Here is a 20,020-nt window from a genome sequence, read left to right as displayed (position 1 = left end):
GAAATAACATTAGTCCAGTATTATTAGTTAAACTACAGACCTTATTTAGATTCTTAAAAAATCTGGCAGCTGGGTACCCAAGGGGATACTCATAATTCTTTTACAAGTTTCAGTACATGTCAAAAACCACTGGTCTCATACTTTCAGGGTTAAAACCCTGTACAATTTTAAAGGATATACAGTAACGTCCTTAGCTCCTGGAGTTTTTGTTGTTGTTCTTGTTATAACTCATTCAAATACTCTTAGAGCAATGTTTTTCACACTTAAGTGTCTATAAACTCACCAGAAATATTTGTCATCAATTCATTTTGGGCCCCCTTCCCAAACCTGCATACATTTGGGCTGGGGTTGTCTAGGAATGTGCATTTTAAATAATCATTTGCTGGTGGATCACTCTTTGATGAACATGGGCTTACAGGCAGATTTGGCAGTAATCAATGTTGTATATTGGAAGGCTTTTGAAGGATCTGTCATCAGTTATCTTTCAACTTGATTTTTTTTAAAGAATGACTCACCAATACTTTTTGAAAGAAGTTCAAAGATCAATTCTTATATTTTACTATGAAAACATACATGCATTACCTGGTGGAACACATTGCCTATTTTTTTCCCCCGACATAAATTGTCATCCTATCAGGCAGCTACATGATGCAAGACAGAATGGGAACAAGATACAGGGTAGAACCCCAGCAGTCACAAACCCTGTGAAGTGTCTTCAAGGCAGTAAAACCAATCCTGTGGGCAACCCACCCTCTAGAGGTGGGAAACCAAATAGTTCACACGCAAAAGAAGTTAATATAGCACCAAAATGTTTGTAGCTTCCCATTTCTTCCTCAATCTTACATAGTCTACTATGAAAACACACACCAGTTGTCAACCCTAACCTCCTCTGGTGCACAATTCTACATTTACCACCACTCCTGCTGCATTGTCCTCCTATATCCCTACTAACCACTTAGAAACTATATAAAGCCAATCATATATTCTACTACAATAAGGCACTATATTAATAATAGGGCTATTATCTTAATATCCTTTTATATGAACATATAGAATTTAATAACTTCATTTTAACACATTCAAGAAATTCACAAAACATTTTCAAAGAAACAACTTGTATCAGACCGCACGCACAGCAATGAAGCCTTTATCAGCACTAGAATATTTCTCTTATTAATTCTAGCACTTCTGGTGGTGTAAATGAATAGATACTCTTGATTTTCAGGCTTCTTCCTGCCAAAGAAGACTGAGGAGAAACGCAGAAGCTGTTTTATAATTGATACATAACAACCATAGATGCAGATCCTTCTCTTAATATTTTAAGTAATTAATTATTTTTCTAGTTTAATTTCTGAGATTTCTAAACCATGCTAAGCATGGGAATAATGAACTAAAAGTTTTCAGGATTTAAATAGGAAATGCATTACTTGTTGAAATCTCACGCTTACAGCATCTGTATATAGTGAAACTAACGTCTGAAGAGAATACGGAGGAGGGTAAAACTGCTGCCTGTAAACTGGGAAGAGAAGACAGAATTGGCAGAATTGCAAAGTTCTATTTGTCAGACATGGTTCATCCTAGCTTCACCTGGTAATTGAGGTGACCATCTGTGTTAGCTAATTGGTTTCATCCAGACAAAAACGAAATTTTTCATATCTTTGTGACAGGATGTTGTTTTACAAATAGGAGTAAAGTGCCACTGAAGTTGGGCTCCTACCCTCCCACAGAAAATGGGAGATGGGAGTGTCACCCCTTATGATATTTACATTTCAAGGATAAGGCTCTCAGGTCTTTGAGAAAGGCATTCCTGGGTCATAAACCTGACAAAAAAGGACTATGTGGTTTTCTTATGTAACTTACGTGTAGAAATGAACTAGCAACTCCTTTAATTTTAAAAATAAAACAATTGGCACAGTATCTTTAAGCCTTTTTTTGTTATTATTTCCTGAACAAAGGTATGTGTTCTTTTTTAAGTAGATGAAGTTCCTGTGGCTATTTTTTAATCTGCAATTGATTTTCAATGAGGATCAATGGGGAGTGTCTGTGATGTTTGCTTTTTAAGTGCCAAAAAAGTGGTAAGCAAGAATTAAAATAATTCAAAAATAATGCATCATTATGTGTGAGTAGTTGTTGTGTTGGTTTTTTTTTTTTTGAGAATTGCTTCATCTGTTTTTTTAATTCTTATTAAAAGTGACACTTTAAAAATAATTTGTTAATGACTTATAAGGAAATTGTTAGATATCCAACATGAAAATTTCAACTTTGAACAATTTCATTCTATGTGCTGAAAACATTACTTAGATTTCCTATAATTTATATAGCAACTCCTATGTTGATGGATAGATTTAGCTCTTTCTGGTTTCCCCTAATTAACAGAATGCTGCAGGGAACATATTGTATTTTCTAGATAACACAAAACTGTTATAACATTCAAAGTAAAAACATAATGTCTCAAGCGTAGAAATTTATGTCTTGCTCACATGATTGTCCAGTGCAGGTGTTTCAGATCACCAAGTAATTTTCTTCAAAAAAGTGTTTCATGGACCCAGGAGGCTTCCATCATGGAGCTCTACCATCCATGAGGAACCCTTATCATGTTGTATTCAGCCTACAGAAGAAGAAAGTGATCACGGAGAAGGCACACTTACTTTTCTTAAAAGCCCTGCACCAGAAGTACAGTACACACGAGTTCTGCTCACATGCCACTGGAGAGTAAATCAGTCACACATTCACATTTAAGTAAACAGTGGCTGGAAAGAACAAACTAGAAAGAGAAAAGGATTTTTTTTTTTTAAGAGAAGAGGATTTTACTGGTAGCTATTAGTCTCTGCCATAATACTTGTAATACATTTTTATGCATATTTGAAAATATATGAATAGGTGTGTTATCTAGAAATGTTACTGCTGAATTTTGACATATATTGCAAAATAATCCCATATAGATTGTAACAACCCACTACTTTCCTTGCATTCTTCAACTTGCCATTTTTAATTTCCCATCTGATGAATAAAAATAATATCCTAATTGTTCTAATTTGCATTTCATTAACTATTAAGCTTTTTCAACTCAATTAAGGCAAAATAATTTCCCAAAGTTTTACTGTTCAATGTACTTCTGTGAGTTGTCTGTTTATAGTGCTTCCTGTTTGTTTGTTTGTTTGTTTGTTTCTCCTACTGGGTTATTTGCCTTTTTCATACAGCTGTGTTGAATCCCTTTATGTATTATGGAAGTAATCCTCTTTCTTTCCTGCTTTCTTCCTTTCCTTCCTTCCTCTCTGTCTCTCTCTCTCTCTCTCTTTCTTTCTCTTTCTTTCTTTCCTTCCTTCCTTCTCTCCTTCCTTCCTTCCTCTTCCCAGAGAGACAGCAAGAGAGCACAGGTGGGAGGGGCCAAGGAAAAGTGAGAGAGAGAATCTCAAATTGACACTGTGCTGAACATAGAGCCTGACACAGGGCTTGATGTCATGATCCTGAGATCATGACCTGAGCTCAAATCAAAAGCCCCACACTTAACCAACTATACCACCCAGGCACCCAAATAATCATTTTTCTTTTACATATGCAGTAAAATTTTTCCCTCCTCAGTCTGTCATTTTTCTTTTAACTTTATAAATGATACTTATCATAGTTAAGCTTCATTTTCTTAGGTTGTCAAACTCAGTTATTTTCCTTTATTACTTTTTGGCTTTGTGTCTTGCTTAGCAAGTTTTTTACGTTTAAAAAAAAATGTACAACGTTTTCTACATTCTTTTCTATTATTTTTGTCATTTTACTTTTTATTTACATTTAGCTTCTGAAATTTACTTGTGCTATGAGTAGAGCTCCAAAGTTGGCATTCAAGTGGTAAGAAAAATATATAGGCTTTTTTGTTGTTGTTGTTAATGAACACTACAAAAACTAACTAGGATCAAAGAGAGATTATTAAAAGGTACCAGAGAAACCTGGTTAACTTCCAATAATATTTTTGTATAACATGCAAACAAAAAAGAATTCTAAAATTAAAATCTCAGATTATTTTAGTTCAAAGGGGTGCTAAAATATTCTATAGATACTCTTCAGTCTAGGGAATGGCAGAGATATATGTTTAAGTTTTTACTAGAAACTTTTAGGTAATCATTACATAAATTGAAATAAGATGTAATTTCTAAGCCACCTAAGAAATTATAAAATAAAAATAAAGAAATATGCTCAATCCATTATAAAGCAGAAATAATAAAAGCAAATTAAGCATAACAAAACCATAAAAATGGCAGAAACAAGCTTAGATATATGAGTAATCATAATAAGTATAAATGAACTAAATTCTTTTAAAAGCTAGAGATTCTCTCTCATAAGTTCCCAGAAAATGGACTCTATGACAGAGACTTGTGTATATGTGTTTATTGGATAGAGGTCACTGAAATAACATCTCTAAGACAGTGAAGTAAGAGGTACTGGGAAGAGGAGAAGTTGAAACAAGGCTTTCAATCAATGCCATATAGACCTCTGAAGCTGACATAACCTCCTTAGACATACACTGGCCTCTCTGACATGTCCTAAATGGAAGCAAAGACTCTAGGGCTTTGAAACCAACTCCTTCCTTGCTCATTGGTTAATTGTTGTAGTCTCTTTGGGCTGCTACCTTAGAATACCATAGACTAGGTAGCCTGAAAACAACAGCTATTTCTTTTTGACAGTTCTGGATGCTAGGAAGCCCAAGATCAAGGTGCAAGCAAGTTTGGTACCTTATGGGAACTTGAATTCCTGGTTCTTAAACTTCCATCTTCTCATTATGGCACTACCTGATAGAAGAGGCAAGGGAGGTCTTCAGGGTCTCTTTTATAAAAAGGTATTAATCTCATTCATAAAGGCTCTGCTCTCATGACCAAGGAACCTACCTGGATTTCTACAAGTCCTTTGTAACTAAGCTCTCTACATCCTCTCTTGCTGCCCTCCACACAACAGCCCTTCTCTAGGCAGGATAATATCCCTAAAATACAAAGTTGATTAGATCATTCCCTTGCTTAAAATATCCAATAACTGTACCTTTGCTTTAGGATGAAGAAACCCTAACATGATCCACCAGGTCTACCAGGATCTAGTCCCTTACTATCTCTCAGCTTTATCTCAGGTCATTGTCCACTGCTCTTCATGCTAAAAGTCATATTAACCTTTCTTCAGAGGCTCTAGGGCAGTATCCCCCCCTTCCTTTTCTGGTTTCTTGTGGCTGCCACATACCTTTGCTTGTGGTCAAATCACTCCAGTTTCTGTCTCCGTCTTCACATGACTTTCTCCTCTTCTGTCTGTCCAATTTCCCTTTGCCTCTCTCTAATAAGGGACCCTTGTAGTTCAAATTACAGCCCACTTCAATCATCAAGGATAATCTCTTCATATCAAGATCCTTAACTTAGAACTGCAATGACTCTTTTTCCTTATAAGGTAACATTTCCAAGTTCTAGGGATTGGGGACTGATATGTATTGGTGTACATTATTCAGCCTACTACACCTTCCTTATGAATTCTCAATACATCCCACATGGAGTTATAGTAGCATACAATTGATTCCAAGGAGTAAAGAGGGATAATGATTTGCAATTGGCAATGATGAGCAAGGAAATATCCTCTTCACCCATATGGACAGTGGTGAAAAGGGTTGGGGAAAAAGAATAGCCACCACTTTAAATGGCGGTGAAGAAATCTTTATGCTGGAGGAAAGTCAGGTCCCCATTAGAGCAAGAAGATAATATTTGGAGAAGAGATTCAGGACGTGAAAATTTTGCAGTAATCGTTTTGTGACTTCCAAAGAACACTTTTTAGTGAGTTGGAGAAAGGAATGAGAAGGACTCATATTAGACAATGGGACAAGCCTGAGCTGGGAATTTAGAGGTTCCTGAGATGAGTGATGTGAACAGGGGTAAAAGGCAAGAGAAGAAACAAATGAAGAAAATATTCAGAAAAACTAAGTTGAATCCTTATCAGAATAATGGGAAAGAATAATTTCTTTTGTAACTGCTATTAGTTACATATAGCATATGAATTTATTAATTTTGTCTTACTTTATTATTTAAATTAGCCACAGTGCCTACAAAAAGTAATTCTATATTTTAAAAATAAATATGAGGACAGTAGTAAATAAATTGCACTCAGTGTGCCATTTAAAAATGGACTTTTGGGGGTGCCTGGGTGGCTCAGTGGGTTAAAGCCTCTGCCTTCCGCTCAGGTCATGATCTCAGGGTCCTGGGATCGAGCCCCTCATCCGGCTCTCTGCTCGGCGGGAAGCCTGCTTCCTCCTGCCTCTCTGCCTACTTGTGATCTCTGTCAAATAAAAAAAATAAAATCTTTAAAAAAAAATGGACTTTTGGGGCACCTGGGTGGTTCAGAGGGTTAAGCCTCTGCCTTCAGCTCATGTCATGGTCTCAGGGTCCTGAGATCGAGCCCCACATGGGACTCTTACTCAACAGGGAACCTGCTTCCTCCTCTCTCTCTGCCTGATTCTCTGCCTACTTGTGATCTCTCTCTCTCTCTCTGTGTCAAATAAATAAGTAAAATCTTTAAAAAATAAAAATAAAAATAAAAATGGACTCTTTTTCCAAAGAGAAATATGTAGGTAGGACTCCAGATAGAAATCAGAGTTCACACCAGGAATGAAAATCTGCCACTTCAAGTGAATTAATTCTGGGAGCACAATTAAGATATCTATATATTTTTTTTAATTATAAAAGAAGATAACTCTAGTCCTTTATCTGATATGTCATTTGCAAATATCTTCTCCCATTCTGTCAGTTGTCTTTTGATTTTGTTAACTGTTTCCTTTGCTGTGCAAAAGCTTTTGATCTTGATGAAGTCCCAGTGGTTCATTTTTGCCCTTGCTTCCCTTGCCTTTGGCGATGTTCCTAGGAAGATGTCGCTGCGGCTGAGGTCGAAGAGGTTGCCGCCTGTGTTCTCCTCAAGGATTTTGATGGATTCCTTTCTCACATTGAGGTCCTTCATCCATTTTGAGTCTATTTTTGTGTGTGGTGTAAGGAAATGGTCCAATTTCATTTTTCTGCATGTGGCTGTCCAATTTTCCCAACACCATTTATTAAAGAGGCTGTCTTTTTTCCATTGGACATTCTTTCCTGCTTTGTCAAAGATTAGTTGACCATAGAGTTGAGGGTCTATTTCTGGGCTCTCTATTCTGTTCCATTGATCTGTGTGTCTGTTTTTGTGCCAATTACCATTTGTGAATGCACTCTTCAAAAAAAAAAAAACAAAACAAAACTTCTGAAGTTGCATAAAATACTGGCATTTTCAGAAAGCTGAAAATATATTGCAAACCATAATAAAATGTATAGTATCTATAATTTGAGTAGTTCTTTCTAGAATACTTGGGAAGTACTTACTACTGAGGAGAAATTTAAAATGTTTAGTTGTATGAACAAAACCAAATTTATCACATAAATATATTTACAGCTATAAAAATTGAGACTAGAGGTTTGACCATCAGCAGTGTGTTATAAATTTTATGTTATGTTAGTAAGAAAATAATGAATACTCTTTTCTTTTTATGAAAACTTCATTTGAAAAATGCATTGGAATATATTATCCCTTAGACATGTCAGTTTTCTTGGAAAAAGTCATTTGGTTATTATAATAACAATGTTTACATGTGTTAAAAACACATTTGGTTTCTTTTATTCTATGTAATCTCTTTAGGTGGCAGGTGAATTCTTTTCTCTGTCATTTTAATCTACCTCCACTGTACCTTATAAGGTGTTGTGCAGTATAGTAAATTTTTAGTATATATACTTGACAGGCTTATTATTTTGTTTTCTTTTTTAATAACGTATATTGTACTTCTTCCAGAAATTTGTTGTGGAGAATAACACACATAGAAAAGAATACTAAGGACAAATGTACAGATCAATGAATCGTCACAAAGCCAACACTCATGTAATTACCACCTAATCGAAAAATAGTGCACTGCCAGCATCTAGAAGCTACATGCCACCTACCCCATCCAAAAAAATTTCCCCCAAGCAATGTGTCTTTTCCTCCAAAACCAAACACTATCCTGGACTTCTAACTTTATAATTTAGGTCTAAGTGTTTGAATATTACAGAAATGGATAATACATATTATTTTGTTTCTGATTCTTTCACTTGTGAGAGTCATCTATGTTTCTACATGCATCCAAACTTCTTTTACTTGAAGTGCTGTAGAATATTTTATTGTATAAAAATACAAGTATGTAGCCATTCTTTTGTTCATGGACACTTGGGTTGTTTACATGTTGGAGCTATGGCGAATGGTGTTGCTGGGAATGTTCTTGTATATGGTTTTAGCACAGGTGCAAATGCCATTTGTGGTGGGTTTAGAATAGGAGTGAAATTGCTGAATTAAAAGGCATGCACAAATTCTGCTTTAATAGAAATTGCCAAGTCCTTTCCCAAAGGGATTATTCCAGTTTACTCTTCCACCAGCAGTGATTTAGCTCCTCTTCCCAACAACGTTTGGTATTACTACATTTTTTTAACTTAACCCAAAATGATCAATATACAGTGGTTTGATTTCCATTTCCTTGATGACTAATGAAGTTGAACATCTTTTCATATGATTATGTACTTTACATATCTTATTTTTTTCTGAAGTGGGTCTATTTTTGGGGGGGGGTGGACGTCTGCCTTCTTAAAAATTTGACTTTCAGGAGTGCTTTATCTATTCTACATATAAGTTTCTTGTCAGAAACATGCATTACAAAGATATTTTCCGTTCTGTGGTTTGCCTTTCACATTCTTAATGGGTCTTTTGAGAAATAGGATTTAAATATGCTCAATTTACCATTTTTTTTCTCTTATGGTTTTTACTTCTGTGTACTCCTTGTGTAAAGACTTTCCTTTCTTCAAGGTCATAAAGATCATTTCCTAAATCACCTTCTGGATGGTTATTATTTTACCCTTTACATTAAGATTTATGATCTCCCTAAAGCAGGAATATCTTCTTTTCCCATAAAGATATCCAGATTTAGGATATATTTATACTTAGGCAGTTGCTTTTCAAAAGTCCAACTCCAATCACAGTGAAGGTTACCAATCACTCTACCCATAACAGATCCTGGATTCCATATTTGATCGTGTCTCCTTGATACTGCCAAATGTCCTCTTCATCTTTTAAGACACACAGCATCCTTTTTCAAAAATAGGAGCCCCAAATAAGAGGCTAACTTCTTTGGGTTTATCTTCAAACTAGATCTTTGTCCTGAAATTCTTCATTTTATTATTAGCTCTCTGATCTCTTCAAAAGAATTTTAACTATATATTTTTTCATCTTTCTTACTATAATTATCAGAAGTGTTGGTCTAAATTCTTAGTCTATCATTACTGGAAATTCCAGTCCCATTTATTTAAGAAAAATTTGTCTTGATTTTATTCTCACTATCTATGTAAATTTTGACAAGTAATTTAAACTCTGTAAAGTTCAAAAATTTTTTTTAAAGTTTTATTTATTTATTTGAGATAGAGAGAGAGCACATGATGGGGGGAGGGGCAGAGAGAGGGGGAGAAGCAGACTCCTCATTGGGTGCCCAGCCTGATGGGGGTGTGATTTCCAGGACCCTAAAATCGTGATCTGAGCCAAAGGCAGGTGCTTAACTGACTGAGCCACTCAGGCAACCCTAAACTCTGTGAAGTTCAATTTCTTCACTTGTAAAATGAGAATGTCAGTACTTATAGAATTGTTGAAAATTTTAATATGAAATTGTGTATATAAAAACACGGGAAGTGATGATACAAGGCTGCTAATGTACCTTCAATAAGTGACAGCTATTATTTTTATATGAATGATGATAATAATTATTAAGATGATGATGATAAGAGTAGTACTTCTGTATAACTCTATCACATTGCCTTAATCTTCTAATCTAAAGGAGATATAAACAATGGAGTATTATGCCTCCATCAGAAAGGATGAATACCCAACTTTTGTATCAATATGGATGGGACTGGAAAAGATTATGCTGAGTGAAATAAGTCAAACAGAAAGAGTCAAGTATCATATGGTTTCACTTATTTGTGGAGCATAAGCAATAACACGGAGGACACTGGGAGATGGAGAGGAGAAGTGAGATGGCGGGAATCCAAACCATGAGAGACTGTGGACTCTGTGAAACAAACTGAGGGTTATGGAAGGGAGAGGGGGGTGGAGGGTTGGGTGAACCTGGTGGTGGGTATTTTGGAGGGCACGTATTGCATGGATCATTGGGTGTGGTGCATAAATAATGAATCTTGGAACATTGAAAAGAAATAAAATTAAATTTAATTTAAAAATAAAAATAAAGTGGATATAAGGTTAATCTGACAACGCATAGGCTTCAAGTAATGATTGGTTTCAATTTTTAGATTTGCCCAAGCCATGCTTCAGTAATATATTCTGGATTTTTTTGAATCTAAAATTGATGTCAAACTCAGGGACAAGTGATTTTAAATATTAGCTTTTCTCAGGTAAAAAAAAAAAATAAACTGTATAATATTTGTTCTTATACTTCTCTCATTTTATGACATATCAAAATTCCATGGACACTGGTTATTACACTGCCACTGTTTCACTTGTAAGTACATTTAGTAATTCATCTTATAAGACTGAAACTCATTGAACAGCAGTTGTTCAATTACAAATGAACAAGAAATGTTTTTCTCTAGCGGACATACAGAAAGTAGGCAGCTAAGTATTGGAATGTTTGGTTTTGATACATACACATTCCTTATTGAGTAACAGGCCTATTGACTAGGTTACACAGTTCCCTTGAGAATATGTAGCTAGTTTCCTAGTTATGGAGTTGATACATAAAGAACTGGGTAGCTCCCATTCTAAGTTAACTAAATGACATCTTGGACAGAAAAGTATGTCTCATGAGTTTAATAAATATGAAATAATTCCCTACAGCTTGATCATATGGGCTTTCGTGGTAAAACCGAGCTTCTAATTTTGCTATAATTAAAAAGGTCTCTGCTAGTTCACCAGCTAAGCTAACCCAAAATATTACTGCAAATGCAAAAGAAAATTGTATTAAGAAGAACCAAATACTATGTTGGAATAAACAAGAAATAGAAAGAAAGGAGAAGAAGCGCTTGCTTTCTGTTTCATGTTGTAAGAATTAGACAACCTGTAAGTGCTTATTGAGAATCTGGAATTGGGATACCTGGGTGTCTCAGGCAGTTCAGTTTTGGACTCTTGATTTCAGCTCAGGTCATAATCTCAGGATTATAAGATCAAGCCACCCATCAGGCTCCATGCTCAGTATGGAGCCTGCTTAAGATTCTCTCCCTCTCCATCTGCCCCTCTACCCATCCTCTCTCTCACTCTCTTTCTCAAAAAACAAAAACAAACAAACAAACAAACAAAAACCCACTAGAATGTATGAAAAACTAATATAAGACATAAACCTTACAATTCAGGACTTTATAATCTACTTGGGGAAATAGATATGGCACAAATAGAATAGTAAATAATCATTAGTTGCTATGAGGTATGTGAAATTTCATCACAAAAAATAATAGAATTACTGTGGGCCAGAGTTTTTGTAGAAGATTTAGTAGAAAGCCTTAAGACAGTTTTGAAGGACTTTGAAAATAAATGAATATAGATGCAAATAACAAGATAAAGCTTCTGGGGAAAATATACACCCAGGAAGAGGAAGTACCATCATGGAGTGAATAATTCCAGTTGCTGCAAAGCATTTGAATAATTTTTATCCGAGCTGACATTGAGACTTCATGGTTGACTTGAAGTTAGGACATGATGTCTGTGGGAGTGTCCTTAGAACAAATGTACATTCTATAACTCAGTCATTTAAAGAATGATGATTCAACAAGACCATAACTATAATATGACATCTGTGCCTTTCCTTTAAGAACTGACAGCTCTTCTATGATTGTGGGGCTGAGAAAAGAAAAATGGCATGAGTACTAAAATTTTACTCTTTGTTCAAAATGGGAGAAAAGTTTATCCTCTTTCAGCAGCAATGTTCTCCATCCATGGAAAGTTGGAGAACCATACCAGTCCACAGTTTCTATTTCTTTCTTTTTTTTTTTTTTGTTTTATTTTATTCATTTATTTATTTATTTATTTATTTCCAGCATAACAGTATTCATTATTTTTGCACCACACCCCGTGCTCCATGCAATCCGTGCCCTCTATAATACCCACCACCTGGTACCCCAACCTCCCACCCCCCCGTCCCTTCAAAACCCTATTTCTGATACTAGAAGCAAATCAAAAGGAAGAAGAGATGCATATGATGATTGATACCTAATAAAAGTATTTTCATATCTTTAAATTTTGTTTAAAAATATAAGTTGGCAGTAAATAATAGGTAATATTTGTATTTGTTACAGATGATATTTCTGTTATTAGCTTTTTCAAGAGATAAACTCCTGAATCTTAGTGAGTTGGTAAAATGGAAAGTTTATTTCAAGTTTGTGCAAAGTCCAAAATGTAGTATTCTTGAAAAGGCAGGTAGTAACTCTTATAGTATAGTGGTGATTATGTCAGTTTTGGCAAATTAAGGGTCTCTTTTTCTATAAATTTTTTACTTCATATAAATTTTAAAATTTATTTGCAACAAGATAGTTATTTCCCACCTTGTTTAATAAGGCCAACAAACTTTGACTATGAAGCTTAACAATGATATTAAAAGACGGGAAAACTGTGCCATCCTCTCTCAGAAGCATGGACGCAAAAATCTTAAACAAACTAGCATATGAAACCCAGTGATACATAAAATGTGTATCAGTTACAATCAAGTTGGTATTGTTTCAGAAATAGAGTTGGTTTAATATTTAAATATCAATCAATGTGACTTACAACATTGATCAAATAAAGGTAGAAAAGAAGTATGATTATCTCCATTATGCAAAAAACAGCATTTGATGAAATTCAAAGTTCATTTATTATGAAATACATCTAACTAAAAACAGAAGATAACTTCCTTAATCTGGTGAAGTGACAGCTAACATCCTATTGAATAGTGAAACACTGAAAACCTCTCCTTGAAATTGAGAAAAGGAAGGATGCCTGCTACTGTCTTTTTTTTTTTTTTTCAGCAATATACTAGAGTTCTAGGACACAAGGTTAAAACAGTAAATTGGTCAACCAATCAACCCAAACAAAAATATATATATAAGCAATGAGAAAGAGGTAGTAATTCTATTCTTATCTGCGGATGACTTGATGATGTAGGTATATGATAAATATTCAAAAGAATGTTCAAGTAAAAAAAAATAAGTTTTCTGGAAAGGTCAATGTATGAAAACCTATTTTATTTCTATATGCCAACAACATAAATAACATGTATAACATTTATAAAATTTAAAGAATAATAGCATCTACAATAGGATAGATTTAATAAAAATACAGTTGAGCCTTGAACAGCCACAGGTTTGAATTGCACAGGTCTACCAATAGATTTTTTATAGTAGTGTAAATGTTTTTTCTCTTCCTTAAAATTTTCTTAATAATATTCTCTTTTCCCTAGCTTACTCTATTGTAAGGACATTGTATATAATACATATAACATATAAAATATGTATTAACTATCTATGTTTTCGGTAAAGCGTCCAGTCATCTGGAAGTAGTTCACTTTTGGGGGGAGTCAAGTTATAGGCATATTTTCAATTCAACAGGGGGGTCCACACCCCTAAGCCTCTTTTTGTTCAAGGTTGACTGTATATGCATTCAATGCTATAAATTTTCTTCTATTCACTGCATCCCACAAATTTTGATAAGTTGTATTTTTTATTTTCATTTAGTTAAAAATATTTTAAAATTTCTCTTGAGAGTTCTCTCAAATGACTGGTATAATTTAGGAGCAAGTTATTTAACCTGCACAGAAGTTGAGATTTCCAGTTATTTTTCTGTTATTGCTTTTTCTAATTTAATTTCATTGTGAGGTGAGAGCCAGCAATGTATGATTTCTATTCTTTTAAATTTGTCAGTGTATTTTGTGGTCCAGAATGTGATCCCTCTTGATGAATATTCCATGTGATCTTGAGAAGAATTTGTATTCTATTGTTGTTGGATGAAGTAGTCTATAGATATCAATTATTCAGTTGATTGATGGTGTTTAGTTCAACTATGTTCTTACTGATTTTTCACCTGCTGGATCTGTCCATTTCTGATATAGACATGTCTCCGTGTATGTCTCCAACTATGGTGACAGATTCATCTATTGCTCCTTGCAGTTCTATCGCTTTTTGTCTTGTGTAGTTTGACGCTGTAGTTAGGTACATACACATTTAGGGCTGTTATGTCCCTTCAAAGACATTCTTCATTTATGTTACAGTGTTGCTATTGTTGTTGTTTAATGGGCAGCATTTCAGTTCTTTTGTAGGATTTCTATCCCTCTGCTTACATTTCCCATCTGTTCTTGCATGCTGTCTACTTTGCCCATTAAAGCTGTCATCAATCATAGTTGTTTTAATTTCCTGGTATAGTAATTCCAACATTCCTGTCACGTCTGGTTCTGAGACTTGCTCTGTCTCTATCTCTTCAAACTGAGGGTTTTCTTTTTTCTTTTTCTTTTTTCTTTTTTTCCCCTTTGGTGTGTCTTGTAAATTTTCCCTGATATTTGGGCATGACAGATCAGGTAAAAGGAACAACTATAAACAGGCCTTTAGTAATGTGGTGGTAAGGTGTGGGGAGAAGGAGTGTCCTGCAGTCTGATGATTAAGTCTACGCTTTTAGTGAGTCTATGCCTCTAGATTATGAACTTCACAAGTGTTTGTCAATTTTTTTACCCCCTGTTCTCAGGATGGAAAAATAATCTGAGGTTGGGTATTTCCCTTTCCCAGGTTAGTTAGGCTCTGTCAATACCCCAGTATGATAGGTTTTGATTAACGAGTTGTCTCCCAAGGCAGGCCTAGTTAGGAAGAATAGGGTGCTCTGGAATATTTCAAAATGTTCCTTTTCCTGTCTCCCCACCAGAAGCCCAGATGGATTTTTCTTCAATATTATTATGGAGTCTGGCTGAATCTCACAATGCTATGGCCTTCCCCCTATGGCTGGGTCCCTCTGGAGTTTTTAAAAATCTCAGAGGTATTCATACCAAATCTCCAGCAGTTTGTCAATTACACTTTAGGTTTTTCTTTCCTGACACTGGTTCTGCTCTGATGGTTTCTGCCTTTGACTCTTGACTCAGTCAAGACTTAAGAATACTTACTTAGAGTCTTGACTCACTTATTAACTGAATTCTCTTGTCTATCTTTCCAGTATTTGGGGCAGTTGTTTGCTCTGTGTCCTCTCCTCAGTTATGGACCCAAAAAAAGAGTTGCTGATTTCATAGTCTGTTAAGCTTTATACTTCTTCTTAGGATGGAATGGCAACTTCCAAGCTCCTTACATACGGAATTGCAATATCCGTATAAATAGATAACTCACATATATCCATAAGAAAGAAGATAAATAACCCAATAGCTAGACACATGAACAAAATTCTCAGAAGGAGAAACCCAGAATGAAAATAATTATCCTCACTGGTAACTAGGGAAATTTAAATGTAAATCACAATGAAATACAATTCCATTTACATCAGAATAGTGATATGAGTTATATTAAAATTGGTACCTTGTGAAAATTCTTTTGTCAGAAACTTCTGCCTAGTTACAGCTGATGTCAGCTGGGGAAGAAGCCAGTATAAATGGAACTGGCCAAACACAGAGTTAGGATTATCCCAATTTACCACAAAACTGTTTCTTAGATCTACCTTCTAGAAGACCAATCTAGGAGTAGGCTATTTTTTTTGTTTGTTTGTTTGTTTTTCTAAATAGCCGAGTCAAGGAAGTTTGTGATTCCCTGGATGACTCCTGTCTTGAAACAATAGAAATATGAAAGTCATTAATGCTGGTCATACAAGTGTCATCATATTTGTTCTCTAGATTTCACCCAGCCCATGAAAACAAACCAATCAACACTGGACGTCCCACAGAAACCTGGGAAACACTGATCTCCTTAAAAGCTACACCAGAAGGCCCTTATTTTAATTATCACTATTATCATTGTCACCCTCATCATCATCACCATCACTGTTCCTGACAACACCACAACAATCAGAATACTATGCACAGGTAAATGGGATTTTATTTGGGAGATTAAGTCTACAAAACCTAGCAAGTTCTTAGATTATCTTTTAGCTTTTTGTTAACTGCTTGCTTTCCATAATTTAGATTTTTATTTCTGTACACTATTTAAAAAATGCTATTGTTTCTAAGGTCCAAAATTTGGGCAAAATCTTTGGGAAAGTTTCCGGAAGTTAAAAAAAAAAAGAAAAAAAAAGAATCCAATCTCAGCAAAATTTTGCTTACTTTTTTTTTTTTTATAAGAACACTACCATTTTTGTTCTCTAGTAATGTAATTAAAATAATATTTTCTAATATGAAAATGTTGTCTTGGAAATGATTTAAAAATGTAAATTTCATTATAGATTTTTATAATGATGTACTTATAATCCAGGCCCTGAATTGGCAGCTGGCAGACTCCAGAGCATCCTCAAAACTTCATAGATTTTCAAATAATTCCTTCTGTAGGCTCTCTGCTTTTCCACAATTCCAGGGGAAAGTTATTGGTGGAAGCCATTCAACTCATTTGATCATTAATTTCCCTGTTCCTTATTCACAACTCTTTCCCTAATGACTAAGTCCTCTATGAAAAAAAAAAGTTGATCTTTATAAAATTTGGGGAATTTTGCACTGGAATTCTGTTTTAACAGTCTTCCCTGTATAACAAAATTCAGGTAAATCTAATTCAAATCGTCTATAAATTTATTTCTAATTAATGAAAATTACAGTTATTGCAATGCTTTGTAGTTTAACTGCTAATGCAATGTCAGAAGGTAGTTGTAAGAAAATCTAATCTAGGAAATAATACCCGGTATAGACTGTGGGGATAAATTAGTAAAACTGATGCTTTAAAATTGTGAATCATGAAGTTACCATTATTTTTATTGACATTATTATTGTGATTTGAATAAGGGAAATGTTTGATTATGCCAGAAGACTGACAAGCCCTTACTTGAATTAGATTCAATACAAAAATGAGGCAGTTATAGTTTAATTAAGTGTATGGAGCTGGTTAAATTCATTGAAGATTAATTTTTAACGTGTTTTGTTTGTTAAATGAGTTCATTCTGGAATGCAGATTTCTGTTTTTTTAAAAAAAAAAAAAGGCCAAAATTAATCTGTTGAGAAAGTAAATTGTTTCATGAATGGAAACATTTTAAATATTTAAAACATTATTTAAATAATTTCAGCTATTATTCAAAAATAATAATTCCTAGAGTCCATGCATCACAGTTACTAGAGGAAGGGTTGAATAAAACATAAACAACTATGATGTTTTAGATATAAAAGTATATCCTTATTTATAACAGGAAGAAATTCATAATGAAAGGGAACAAAGCATCAGTGCTATTGTTAACAAAATGTATTCTCTACCACTTCCCAGAGCTTCTAAAAGGAGCTTCCAAAGAAATATAAACAGTAATCTGGTGATTACTTATACAGAAACTATTTCAGCTACTTTAGAGTCATTATTCAGGGCACATAATGTTAAAAGTCCTTCAAATTAATTTGCACATTTCAGAAAGACTAAGCTACCAGACTAAGTTACCACTGACTAATCCCAAACAAATCTGAGACCTCAGTATCACAGTAAACATTTCTACTTATTTGAAAAGATTTATTATCAGATAGTCATTGGGTTCTAAATAGCTATTAATTACCTTAATTGCATACTCCTTTTAAAGAGTGATTCATCTAGTGTATAAAACACAATACCTGAATGGCTCTTTGCTCTGAGGAAGAGATTAAACAGCAGGATTCTGGTATGAAAGCATATGTGGAATGCATCTGAAATAGGGAGTTTCTTTGAGGAGCTTTGACAAATAATTCTGGTTCTGGGAAACACTAATTAACAAGTCACCAAAGGGGTATGAAGAAGAGGTAGGATTAAGAATAGAGAACAGAGCAGAGAGGGAATAAAACTGGGTGGAGTTGTACAGTTGTGTCATAAGGTATTATTTGTTTTTTTTAAAGGAACTTCTCTACCTAAATATAAACTGGTTCTAGAGGGATCAAAACAAAAAGATTCTCATATTCATAGGGAATATCTAATGTGCCAAATATATCCCCTGATTATAAACTCCTCTGTTTTACAAGTTTTGTTTTAGGTGGTGCAGAATATGAAAGATTGAGGAAACTGCTTAAGCTACTTTGAAATTTGAAATCAGATTTTTGGGTGATACCAAGTCACCATATTTTCTGATTATTTTTCATCTAATTAATTAGCTTTGATGATGAAACTTACCTCTTAATTTATGTGACTCAAATAATCCATGTTTATTGTAGAAACATTAGAAAATATAGTTAAGAAAAAAGTAAACGAAAAAGAAAACTCTACCTATAATCTTATAACATAACAGCGGTTATGGGATAACTGAGGTTGGCATCATGGTATTTCCTCTCACATTTAATTAAAACTTACAAATGGTTATATTATATATTTGTTTATAAATTTATATGTCTGTATACATAGTATGATTATAGTCAAAATACAATCAGACCACACCTAGTATTTTATAACCTGCTTTAGATAAATAAAAAGAGCAAATCAATTTCTCTTCAGAGAAACCAGGCATCTCTGAAGTGAATCTTGCTCACTGCAATATTCCCAGAAGCTAACATGGTAGGTACTCAACTATGATTTGTTTAGTAAATGAGTATTAGGGTGTACCCTCTTTCTGTTGTTTATGATGTTTAAGGCTTCTATGCTTCATGCTGAAATAAGGACCTATTCATAAATTATATATTATGTTATATGAGTTGGAGGAGATCCAGGTAAATTTAGAATGTCTATCATCTGATTCGAACCATTTTTTTTTCCTTTTATAGGCATGGCATGTCCTCCCGGGGAAGATCTTGGTCAGCATGGGTGGTGATCTTTATTTTTCTTGGAGTGACAGCAATCTTGGGAATAACTATTGGTCTTCTTGTTCATTTTCTAGCAGTTGGTCAGTATTGCCTACTTTTCATTTTCACCTTGCTACTAAATCTCCTTTTTAGAAGTGAGTAAGAAACATGAATATTAAATTTTTTCATGGGAAATTTCTCATCTATTTACTGTTATTTCAATGTAATAATTCTCTGTTATTTAATACCAAGGTTTATAAATTTTTTTGAATCAAATGCCTCCTTGAGCCACTCTGTAACATATTACCAACTATGAGACTATAGACAAAACTGAAAATTTCAATATTTTGAGGCCAAAATGCATTGTCAATAAAGGAGCTTATGCAATAGGTTAGTAGTTGAATTGTTATATCTTTTGGTAAGTATATCTAAAAATTTGGAAATCCTACTCTTCTTGGCTCAATTCTGGTTATTAAGATATAATTGCTAAATAGCAATGAATAATCCACAAATGTATCATCTTTTTAAAAAATTTAGTTCGATTTAATTAACATACAATGTATTATTAGTTTCAGAGATAGTTTAGTGATTCATCAGTTGCATATAACACCCAGTACTCATTACATCAAGGGTCTTTCTTAATGTGCATCATTCAGTTACCCTACCCCCCCACCCACTTCCCCTCCAGCAACCCACAGTTTGTTTCCTATAGTTAAGAGACTGTTACAACTTTTCTCTCTCTGTTTTTGTCTTATTTTCTCTTCCCTTCTCCTATGTTCATCTGTTTTATTTCTTAAATTATACATATGAATGAAATCATATCATATTTATCTTTCTCTGACTTACTTCTTTTGCTGAGCATAATACCCTCTAGTTCCATCCATGTCATTGCAAATGGCAAGATTTCATTCTTTTTTTGATGGCTGAAATATCTGTATTTATATCTATATCAATATATCTCACTTCTTATTTATGCATTCATTTGTCCACGGACATCTGAGTGCTTTCCATTATTTTGGCTATCATGGACATTGCCGCTATAAATTTTGGGGAGCATGTGCCCCTATGAACCACTATGTTTGTATCCTTTGGATGAATACCTAAAAATAG

At 34.2% G+C, this 20,020-nt stretch overlaps 1 protein-coding gene across 1 annotated transcript in view; it reads left to right on the top strand.

The window, feature by feature from the left end:
• Positions 1 to 20,020, top strand: part of LOC116582739 (transmembrane protease serine 11B-like) — a 37,318-nt gene that overhangs the window by 3,139 nt on the left and 14,159 nt on the right. Inside the window, exons 2-3 of the mRNA XM_032330431.1 lie at positions 1,451 to 1,590; positions 18,893 to 19,011. Of these exons, the coding sequence (XP_032186322.1) occupies positions 1,451 to 1,590; positions 18,893 to 19,011 (259 nt within the window). The remainder of the gene's footprint in view (positions 1 to 1,450; positions 1,591 to 18,892; positions 19,012 to 20,020) is intronic.

Source organism: Mustela erminea, chromosome 2, assembly GCF_009829155.1.
Source record: "Mustela erminea isolate mMusErm1 chromosome 2, mMusErm1.Pri, whole genome shotgun sequence".
NCBI classification, from domain to species: Eukaryota; Metazoa; Chordata; class Mammalia; order Carnivora; family Mustelidae; genus Mustela; species Mustela erminea.
The sequence above is the reverse complement of the archived record's forward strand: the minus strand, read 5'-3'. Positions and strand labels throughout refer to the sequence as shown.